The 12097-nt window shown below is 38.2% G+C and overlaps 1 protein-coding gene across 17 annotated transcripts in view; it reads right to left on the bottom strand.

The window, feature by feature from the left end:
* Window positions 1-3590: 3590 nt before the first annotated feature.
* The window catches only part of LOC309552109 (protocadherin alpha-C2-like), a 426489-nt gene continuing 417982 nt past the window's right edge, over window positions 3591-12097 (bottom strand). For all 17 annotated transcript variants that reach the window (XM_082252897.1, XM_082252908.1, XM_082252899.1 and 14 more), the window contains one exon: window positions 3591-4232. In XM_082252897.1, coding sequence (XP_082109023.1) covers window positions 3919-4232 — 314 coding nt within the window. In that variant the 3' untranslated portion in view covers window positions 3591-3918. The remainder of the gene's footprint in view (window positions 4233-12097) is intronic.

The following is a 12097-nucleotide window of genomic DNA, read 5'->3' as shown; positions in this document are numbered from 1 at the left end:
GATTGTGTATTGTATGTTTTTTTTTCCCCTTTTATTGGCTGAACTAGATGGACGTGTGTCTTTTTCCAACCAGACTATGTAACTGTTATACATCAATTACCCTGTTTTTAATTTTGATTAAGTAGTCAAATCAATGTTCTGTGATAAGTTTTATTATGTTTCTGTCCTTATAATGTATGTATAATTATATCGGCTCTTTGAATCCTCACCACTTTGGCTTTTTAGTTACCTAAAAAAGAGGCAACATTTTTAGTGATGCTTGATTTAAGAAAGAATTTTACTGTGTAATTTCAAACCAAAAAAGATAAACAGCAGTGAATTAAAATCAGCACTACTTCACTTTCTTCACAAGTGTACAAAAAATAAAAGAAAAAGTATGGGTTTACATTCAACAGTTAAAGTCAACTATAACTGATAGTAGCGTTTGCATTCACATACACAAGCACAGAATAAATATGTTAGATCTTCATAGGAGCATAGGGCATAATTACTTATATTTTAACATCAGTGTACATAAGATCTCCAGTTCATCATCTTCTTCTTCTTGTAAGAAAGTTAGAAATGAAACCAAAACCCATGTGTCAGAGTCAACAACATACAATAGGTTGCAATGACGCAATATGAGTAGGTCATCTGAAGAGGAGGAACCGTTGGGTCTAATATGAAGTCCAGATGGTTTCAAGAAACATCATTTTCATTTGAGTGCACATGTAAGTCATGTTTGTGTTCTCAATTACAAATAATTCTTTAACACATGCAGCAGCTTAACACATTGTGAACTGACACAGGTAAAACTGTCTTTACTGGGTGAGCAGTATGATGATTCAGGCAGCTTTTTAAATGTGATTACAAAGCAGCAGTTTCAATTGTCAAATGGTTTGCAGTAACATGCTTGAGCACGTTGGATAAAAGGACCACTAAATCTTATCTACAAGTCACCTTATAGCAAAAATTCAAATAGATTATTTGTATATATGCAATATTATGTGCAAGTATTTCAGTTACTTTTTAGAATTTCTTATTTGATTGTGGGAGAAGCCTTGTTTTCTGTGCAGTTTACCTTTACTGGTTGCAATTAAGCCTTTAGGCCATGAGGGCTAGGTAGGAATAAAGCGAACCTGAGCTGTAACACCAAATGTTTGTATCTAACCAAAGAAACTTTGGTGTTGCAACATCAAAAGCTGACTATGCAAGAATACTATATTTGTTCATATGCTCATTTGTAATAACAATGAAGGATTTAACACACAAAGGTCATGACAATGATTACATTGCAGTGCCCTGGGGCTGCATGCTGACCTTTGGTACTCCTAGTTTAGCCTTCAGACCCCAGAAGTCAGTACTGGGAGTCAAAGCATTAATTTTTTAAGGAGTATTAACAGTGATCATTACTAGCATCATGTAACATTTCCCTGGTCTCCCATTGTCTACTGAAGCATGTCTTCAGCCTTTATCCAAACCTGTAGCATGTTCAGGGGCCACAATTAAGGCCTCCCATACCTTTTATGTTGACAACTATTGATGTAGTGGGCTTAGCTGTGGGACTTGCTGTAGACGAGTAAAGCATATATTGTTTTCAAATTATGTTTTCATATAACCTATCTAATACATCTATTACATGTCACCAAAGTGAGCCTACCTATACCAATAATTTTTACTTAGCTACACTGTCTGCATACATAGATCATATTTATTATTATGAAGTTAAAGGCATGAGGCATTTTATATTATCTGTTGTGAACGTTAAAAAAATTATACTACTATAATACATTGTTTTATATATGAAACTTGTATTTTCTGTTTAGTGGCCCTTTCAAGTGGTGTAATTTTATTATGAAAACATAAACAACCAATCTGTGATAGGTGTCAATGATCTGACTTGCATCATACTTATCAAGATTATGGTTGGCATGGAGCCCTTACACGGAACTGTCCCTATTTGTAATTCTTCAGGAAAATTAACATCAAGGTACATTTAAATGACATGTATAAATATACACTGTATTATTCTAACATACATATACTTTTTCAAGATACCCTTTGTTTTGTTTTATTTTATCTTTCTCAATCTATATTTAATATTTATATTACTTAGAGGGTAGTAGCACTTTCATAGATGTCTTTTTTGTTTCCCTTGGACTTGATATAATACACATCAGTCAGTGCATAAAGAATTAAGAAAATAGACTGGTATGTATTATATCTGAAAACGGAGTTCGGTTTCAGTAGTTTGGCTATTGTATTTTTTTTACCCACAGTTGTAAATATAGCCTTAGTAATAAAAGAACTGGGACATTACCTTAAATCGTACATAACATATCTACAAGTGGTAGCCTTTTCCTTTGTAAAAATGTAGCTGCCACCATGGGCTGATTGGAAATATTGGTTCTTGTCATATCCTGGGTAAATAGTCAAAGTGTAAGTCACCGATAGTTCTACTACAATGTTCCATGATGTTGTGCTATGAACTAGGAACAAGGATACTCTTAACTTCAGATAACTAATAGATTAGCCTCTGCATTCCATCAATAATAAAAAGGAAAATAAAATGCCAAGGGGTGTCATCTGTAAATGATCAAAAAGTGACCATTTCCCCATGCAAACAACTATGGGCTATGTGCTTGGGGATGCTCACACATTTCCAGTGGTCTAAGACAGTACATTCGGGTAAACTATTGCTCAAAGAGCAGGGGGCTACAAATATAACTATTATGCAATATTTTGTTTAGATTTGTATAGATAAATACTTTTTTTTTATTTTATTTTTTTTTTTGCATTTTTCTTTAAACACGATATAGTATAATGCACCCTGATTTTAATTTTCCTTAAAATACACCACAATATTATTTTATTTTTTTGCTTTGAAGAGAATATATCTCATTCTAAATATGCACTCTTCGAAAAGTATGAGCTAAGTAAGAATTTATTTACATGTGAACTTTTTTTATTTTTATTTTTTTATTTTAATTTTATATGTATGTATATGTGATTTTTATTTTTCAGAAGTGCGTACATTTACAATAACAGGAGGTGGGAACAGAAATAAACATGTTATTTACTATCTTGATTCCTGAGGAATTAGCTTGTATGTAGATTTTGCTTGATGCATTCAAAAGTTGTCAAGAGCCTGATAAAACGTAATGGTTGAATGTTGGTATATATATAAATTAATATACATATCAATATACTCAGTATGAAATCTACATTAATTGTAAAGAAATTCTATTTATTTTCTGTGGTTGAATTAGATTGTTAATGGGTGTTTTGCCCCATTTCTGAAAATATTGGTTTATCCTCTTTTGTACTCTATTTTTGCTCAGAAATATGGTGTAAATTTACATGTGCATCTTGTCCCATGAGTGGTTAAATATAACATGTTTTTCTGTACATTATACTTTATTTACAAAGATATACCTTAAAGTATACTTGTCACCAGTATTGACTGGAGGCTTTCAGTCTTGTGGCAGGATGTATATCAATATTCAGAGAATGCAGCCAATCAGGGATCAGGAACTAGAGGTATCCCAGAGGCATAAAATAACCAATGGAATACTAATGTCAGTAATTCCTGATGAACTGATGGCTGCATAGTGGCTTCACCCAGAAAATGAAAGTCTCCTCTAAGCACTGGCAACAGTAACACTTCAACAGTCACTTATTTTGTTATATGCACAACCTGCATTTGCATTCTTTGGATGTGAGAGACAACCGCTGGATACTATATGACTAAACATTTGACATTATAAAGCTTTAAGACACAATCTGATAATGATATTGACAAACTGTATAGATTCTCAGGCTTGAACGATGAAGTCTTTTTGTTTGTAGGAAGGTGCATTAACAATAGGAAGATTCTTATGAGTTGCTACATTATGTCTTACAAAAAAAATGGGGGAAATAATTGGCTTCAGTATCCTTTCATTGATCATTGTTTTCAGCTGCGTTATTATTTGCTTTCTCTTGATTTTTGTTCCCCTTCTTCTTCTTCTTTTTCTTTTTTGTTTCTTCCTTTTTACCAAAGGTTATGAAGTTACTTTTCTGAGCTTGAGCGGATGGCTGATCCTGGCGGATTGAAATGATGGCTGGGGATCCTGGGATAATAAAATTCTCGGGAAAATCGGGTGGTATTTGTGGCACTGGTTGTTTTTGATTGCCAGGTCCATATTTGAAGGTCCAGCTGTTGCAGTTCACACCAGCTCCTACTGGGGGAGACACTTCTCCTCCTTCGGGTTCTGTAAAGAAGACATACATAATTATCTTTAAATAATAATAACAAAACGAAACTCGTAGTGATAACAATCCTATTTACATATCCCTATAAGCTCATTATGCATCTACAATCTTACAATCAACTTTTACATTTTCCAAAACCAAAGATATGCTAGTAGGTTTATTGGCTTTTCTTCGCATTGACCCTACTATGCTTATGCCCATATGTATGCATTTGAGATATAGACCTTAAATTTAAGCTCTCTGAGGTTAGGGACTGATGAGAGTATGTAAAGCTCTGCATAGATTGCTGATGCTATATAAATACCTGTAATAAATAAATGAATAGAACAATGAAATAAGACCTATCTAAACAATCCAATCAATATGTATCCAACCAGACAAGCCTTTTTACTACATAGTTTTTGGTAGATCTAAAGGAGATTGAACAGCCAGATTTGTGATTTAGCTCCCTTTATATTCAACGTTATCTTTCTGGTGAAGATCTTCTCCTCAATGTCTTTAGTAAGGTCAAGGTTCCTGAAGTGAAGGTATGGAAACAAGTCAACTTGGAGAGATGTTACTGTCAGCAGTACCTTGATTTTTTTTGAGGAAAGTGCTAAAAAAAGATTTATGTTTTTAGTCATAGTTAATATTGCATTCTACTGGAGAGTCTGAAATGTATTAGTTTCAGTTCAATTAAAACCAGTATTAAAACTAGGGGTTAAAGTATTCTCCTTTCCAATCTGGTCTGTGTTCTTGGTCTTTTACATGATTTACTATAAGCATTGACTCCTACCAGTACAACCAACCACAGGCCAATGCGCTTCCATAGGAAGACAAAGATCAACAGTTCTTGGTGCTGGCAATTTTGTTGTGCACAGCCCATAGCTTTTGGTTTGACTGTTCTTGGTGCAAGATCTTATAAGTGTGCTACTGCAGCTAAAAGTCAAATAGAAGGGGGTGGTTTAGGTTTTAGATTAGCTCACTTTAAAATTAGAGTTTTAGGGGGTCAGTTAAGGACTGGGGTTGAGCTTAAGTTTAAAAAACAAGTTACATTTTAAAGGTATTTTACATATTAAAGCAGAACTCCCCCCATATACAGCCACTCAATCACGTCTACAGGTGGCAGAAGGGAGTGCCCACCCCCCTGCCGCCATTGCCTTTCCTGGGCTCTCCTCTCTGATTGGGGAGCCCAGGACCCATCTGACTGGCAGCATTCTCTGTAGTGAACTGATATTGTTCCTCCCTCTCTGTGACATCAGGAAACCATAAGCGACAAGGTTTTCTTCGCTTCCAGTTCTGGTACTTTGTTTTACTGATAAATAAAGTATAACCGCGCTAAATCCAAAAAATAATAAACTTATAGCTGCAACTTAAATGCGACAAACATCTCAGATAGTATATAATAAAGAAGCTGCGCTAAATGAAGATTCTAAACGTGAAATTTTAGAAAAGGTCCTCATAAAGTCCCATACACCAATGAATAAGGTGAAAAATTGTGAATAAAGTCCAAAATATGTCCAGGAAATGACTCCTCTGAAATAAATAGATTATATAGATGGATTATATACTGCTTACCAAATATAGCAGATATATTCGCCAGATAAAGAATGATGATGTTCCAAATTAAGGCAAATCCTCAGAACACCCCTCAGGACGATATCCAGAGTCCCAGGCGTTTACATCAAACTCCACAGGTTCCAGTCACGTGCACATAAAAACAATAATTTTCATAGCGTGATACTGTATAAACTTATGCACTAAGTATAAACCCCTCGTGTAAAAATGTATGAAGAAAAGTGCTAGAAATAGTGAAGGACTACCACCGACATCAGAATCTGCTTACCAGATATAGGACAGTGATAGCAAAAAGAGAGTGCACCATCGTAAATTCAATGCAAATTTACCTTGAGAACGTCAGTTTTGATGAAACGTACGTCGGTCGCGGCGTGCTGATGTCACCTACGTGAGGGCGGGTGTTTTGGAGCTGTCCAGCTGGCGGCTCTCGATTAAGCGCTTATCGTTTGTTTTCTTGCAAGTGTAACCTTTATTTTTGGCAATAAAATGTGTTGTGGTTTTACACTATGGAGCTTTTCCTTCTCTGCATGTATTAACTCATGTATGCGGGATATCTTGGATATGCTCTTTTCTGATTGAGATTGATCCTACTCGAGGGGCATCAGTATCAGCTTATTTCGTGTCCTGGTTGATATCTGCGATACTTATATATTCCTTCTGGTAAGCAGTGGTGTATGTTGGTGACGGTCATACTCACGGATTGAATCTATTGCATGGAATTTACGATGGTGCACTCTCTTTTTTTCAATATGCCATAACTGTCCTATATCTGTAAGCAGATTCTGATGTCGGTGGTAGTCCTTCACTATTTCTAGCACTTTTCTTCATACATTTTTACACGAGGGGTTTATACTTAGTGCATAAGTTTATACAGTATCACGCTGTGAAAATTATTGTTTTTATGTGCACGTGACTGGAGCCTGTGGAGTTTGATGTAAACGGCTGGGACTCTGGATATCGTCCTGAGGGGTGTTCTGAGGATTTGCCTTAATTTGGAACATCATCATTCTTTATCTGGCGAATATATCTGCTATATTTGGTAAGCAGTATATAATCCATCTATATAATCTATTTATTTCAGAGGAGTCATTTCCTGGACATATTTTGGACTTTATTCACAATTTTTCACCTTATTCATTGGTGTACGGGACTTTATGAGGACCTTTTCTAAAATTTCACGTTTAGAATCTTCATTTAGCGCAGCTTCTTTATTATACACTTTGTTTTACTGGCCTATACTGGCCAATGAAGCAGCCAGTCACACTGATCTGTGTCTGATTAGCTGCATTGGAGGCCAGAGGTGAGATCTGGGGTCTAATAGACCCAGGATCTCTCCATAAAGAAAATCTGTCATAGCCAATGCTATCACGAGGAATGCTGTTAATTTCTTGTGATATCAATAAAGTTAATAAAAAATAAAATTGTCCCCATCCTCCGTGCTCATGCGAACACATAAGTGAGTCCTGCACTCATGTAAAAGGTTGTCACACCACACTTATGAGGTATCATTGTGAATGTCAGAACCATAGCCAAAATTCTAGCCCCAAACCTCTTGTGAATCTCTTAACTGGTAATCTGTAAAGGCTTTTAAAGTGTCGCCTATGGAGATCTTTAGGTACCATAGTTTGGCACTGTTCCACTGGCATATGCAATTTTAAAGCATGCCATGTTAGATATCTATTTTCTTAGTGTAACATAATCTTTTATATTTTAACACACTGGCTATTATATTGTGTTTGGGTGCAATAAAGTTCCTTTAAGCGTATTTTTTCCCAAAAATGTGTGTTTAAAGGACCTCCTGTACAAATATCCTGTGACATAAAAAAATTGCCCGCCATTTTATTTTCTAGGGCCTCTGATTAAAAAATACACTATGTTGTATTAGGACACCTGCCTTTACACGCATATGAATTTTAATGGCATCCCAGTCTTAGTCCGTGGGGTTCAATTTTGAGCTGGCTCACCCTTTGCAGCTATAACAGCCTTGAACTCTTCTGGGATGGCTGTCCACAAGAATTTCAGATACTTCTCCCGGAACTGTGTGGTGGTGGCAAGCAAGGGTGGGCCCATAAGTCGCACCTGTGATCCTTCATGTTTGCACTTTCATTGCTCTATGCACTTTATACCTATGGACTTTATGGACTCCTATTGATGTGATTTCATGCTTTTATGTATTTATGGTTTTTTGCTTATATTTATCACATCTGATTCATATATTTTGGTATATGTTATCATCCTATTTATTTGGTAAGAGGTTATCACCATCCCTGCGCTACTGAAATTCGAATGAAAAAGCCAGTTCCTGTTTTTTCTGGATGAATTTTATTTTTTTATTATAGGAAAAATTTAATTAACTTTTTATCTGCAAGGTGCTGTGCCACCCTATATGAGTGGTGGGCATTGGGCACAGTAGAGTCTGTGGACCTGACATTCACTGGCAGGCAACTGCAATTATATTACAGAGGAAAAATTTAATGAATGTTTTATCTGCAAGGTTTTGTGCCACCCTATATGAGGGGTGGGCAGTGGGCACAGTACAGTCTGTGGACCTGACACTCATTGGCAGGCAACTGCAATTATATTACAGAGAAAAAATGAAATTACTTTTTTATCTGCAAGGTGCTGTGCCACCCTAAATGAGTGGTGGGCAGTGGGCACAGTACAGTCTGTGGACCTGACACTCATTGGCAGGCAACTGCAATTATATTACAGAGGAAAAATTACATTAATTTTTTATCTGCAAGGTGCTGTGCCACCCTATATGAGTGGTGGGCACTGGCAGTGGGCACAGTTCAGTCAGTGGGCCTGACACACACTGGCAGGCAACTGCAATTATATTAAAGGATAAAAATTAAATGACTTTTTATCTGCAAGGCACTATGCCACCGGATATGAGGTTTGCACACAGTACAGTCTGTATATATATATATAGAAAAAAATAAATAAAAGCAGACTGATATACCAGCCCTAAAAAGGGCTTTTTTGGGGTGCTGTCAGGATGCTGTCCTTACAGCAGGAGTGGACACAGAACACTGGCCTAGCTAATGATTTCCCTATTAATTCAGCAGCAGCAGCACTCTCCCTGCTCTAACTAACTCTGCAGCTTCCGAATGAATCTAAGATGGATGCTGTCCTTGCTTTTTTATAGGAGGTGGGAGGGTCTGGGAGGGAGGGTATGCTGATTGTCTGGAATGTGCCTGCTGACTGTGAGGTACAGGGTCAAAGTTTGCTCAATGATGATGTATAGGGGCGGACCGAACATCGCATATGTTCGCCCGCCGAGGAGAATGTTTGCCGGGAACTGTTCGCCGGCGAATAGTTCGGGACATCTCTATTCTTGAATGTAATGGCTGCATGTATTTTCTTTTTTAACCACTTCAGCCCCAGAAGAGATTACCCCCTTCTTGCCCAGGCCCTATTTTGAAATTCGGCACTGCATTACTTTAACGGACAATTAAGTGGTCGTGCGACGCTGTACCCAAAAGTAAATTATGTCCTTTTTTTGCCCCACAAATAGAGCTTTCTTTGGTGGTATTTGATCACCTGTGCGATTTTTATTTTTTGCGCTATAAATAAAAAAAAGAGTGACAATTTTGAAACAAAAAACAATATTTTTCACATTCTGCTATATGACATTCCCATAAAAAAAATGTAAAAATCTAAATTTTTTTACATTTTAGGCCAATTTGTTTTCTGTTACATATTTTTGGTAAAAAAATTGCAATAAGCGTATTTTGATTGGTTTGCGCAAAAGTTATTGTTTTTTTTTTTTTACTAGTAATGGCGGCGATCTGCCATTTTTTTTGCAGGACTTCGACATTGCGGCGGACAGATCAGACCCCTGACTGACATTTTTGGGGTACTGGTGACATTACTACAGTAATTAGTGCTAAAAATATACACTGTTACTGTAATAATGACACTGGCAGGGAAGGGGGTAAAAGTATAGGTGATTAAGGGGTTAAATGTGACCCTAGGGGAGTGATTCTAACTGTGGAGGGGCGTAGCTTCTGAGATGACCATAGAGACATGTGATCCTATATAGAAGGATCACAGGGGCTCCGTGATCATCCCAGGGAGAAGGATGGTCGGCTGTGTTTACAACAGCCGACCATCCTTCTCTCTCAGCAGGGAACGATCGTGGGTGTCAGGCGGCAATCTGAGCCACCTGACACATGCATCGGCTTCCCCGCTGATGAGCAGGGGCTGGGAATGTTCCGGCGGTGGTGCATGCTCGCCCCCTAGACTCCCGAGAGCGAGCACTGTACATGTACGGCAATTCGCCCAGGAGCGGCTGCCCGCCGCAGTACATCTGCGGCGGGCGGTCGTAAAGGAGTTAAGCTTATTTTCTTACATTTTCATCTGGTATTCCAGCAAGCAAGTCTGTTTTTCAAAAGCTCAAGCTCTCCAGCAGAATGTATCAGTTGACATGGATGAGACAAAACAAACTCTTGCAGAGTGTTTTAAATGGTTAACTTTAATTTATTCATGTAAAATTGTTATTTCAAAAGGGAAAAAAAACTGTTTGCTGTATTTTAATTAATAAATACATAATTAATAAAGTGTTGGGTGGAATTTGGCTTCAATTAGTTAGTGCATTTCAATCTGCTAATACCTTTAACACCCCCCTCCCCTCAGACTGTCCGCTGTGCCTCCTGTACTCATTCATCCAGAGTGGTAGCTCATTGTTAAAGGAGATGTGTTACTGCCTAGATCACCAGATAAAAACACATGTAAACCCCCTGAAAAGAAAACCTGATGCATTTGCAAATATTTAAATAACTGAGTTCAAAATCTATTTTAACTTGTTCTTGGTACCTAAAACCCCTGTACAAAAACTACCACACCTACAGCTTGTGTGCTGATAATGCTGATTTCATCACTTTCAGACTTTTGGTCTATGCATCAGGATGACCCCTGAAGGACAGCTGAGCCTTTGACAAACAGCCAGGAAGGTTTCAAATATGTACAGAAAGTGATAGGACATATTCCAGAGACAAAAGCAATTAATCATTTAATTAGGCAATCAACCCAATGTGCTTAATCTTTATTAATTCAATGTGAATAACATTTAAGGCAATGTGTCATCAGCAGAGCTGCTGATAGAAATCGCAGGGCCCTGTTCAGACTTCCTGATATAGCCCCCCCCCCCCAAGCACAAGGAGGGGGATTAGTGAGGGACAACTGTCTATTTCTCAGCAGATAAAAGCGTGCAGCAGGGAGAGGGGGAGAGATCAACTTTCAACTGCTGGAGGAAGATTTATGTAAGTGCAAAGATGTATAAAGTACTCGAGACCCAGACTTGAGTAAAAGTACAAGTGCTCTATCAAAAAAGTGACTTGAGTACAAGTTGAAGGGCTCTTTAGGCACCACACTTAAGTAGAAGTACTAAAGTATTCAACATTTTTTGTACTTAAGTATTGCAAGTAGTTTATTTTAAAATTTACTACTCAAGTACTGAAAGTAAAAGTACAAGTATTGTGTTATGTAGTTATTAAAGAAAGTAGTCAAAAGGCCAGGGCCCCCCTCCCATTTTAGATCCCCCTTACAGCAGGCCAGGGTCCCCCTTCCATTATAGATTCCCCTTAGAGCAGGCCAGGGTCCCCCTCCCATTATAGATTCCCCTTAGAGTAGGGCAGGCCAGGGCAGGTCCCTTCCCCCATTGAATAGATCCAATCCCCTTAGTGAGTGACTTGACTTCAAGACAATTCTTACTTCTTCTACCTTAGGCTGTCTCGAGTCCTCCAGCCTCTCTCTCCACAGTCCCTAGTCCAGTCCAGTCCCCCCTGAAAGAAGAATATATTCCTACCTCCATCCAGTTCACCCGTGCTGGGTGGCCATGCTGCACAGTGGCCAGAGACAGTCTAGACTCTAGTAACTCACAGTCCATCCCCCAGCCAGGGCCCAGAGAGATCACTCCGCAGGCAGGTGTCTCTCCTCTCTCGCCACCACCACTTCACTTGTGAGCTGAGCGGGAGGCGGGACTCGGGCCGAGGGAGGGCAGAGGCGGTGAGGCTCTGCCCCTGAGCCATCGCATCGGGTCGGGATTGGTCGTGACTTGTGAGTCTCAGAGACAGTGAGACTCGAGTAAAAAAAGTCAGCGGCGGTGCGGGATTGGAATGGAATTATTCGTAACATTTTTATAATTGTAACAAGTAACAATGCAGCACATAAAAAAATATCAGAGTAAAAGTATTAAACTCATCGAAAATATGTACTGAAGTAAAAGTGGAAGTAGGAGAAAAAAAATATACTCTAGTAAAGTACAGATACCGCCTTTTAGTACTTAAGTACAGTAGTGAAGTAG

Source organism: Pelophylax lessonae (genome assembly GCF_965119305.1).
Source record: "Pelophylax lessonae genome assembly, chromosome: 4".
Taxonomy (NCBI): domain Eukaryota; kingdom Metazoa; phylum Chordata; class Amphibia; order Anura; family Ranidae; genus Pelophylax; species Pelophylax lessonae.
The sequence above is the reverse complement of the archived record's forward strand: the minus strand, read 5'-3'. Positions and strand labels throughout refer to the sequence as shown.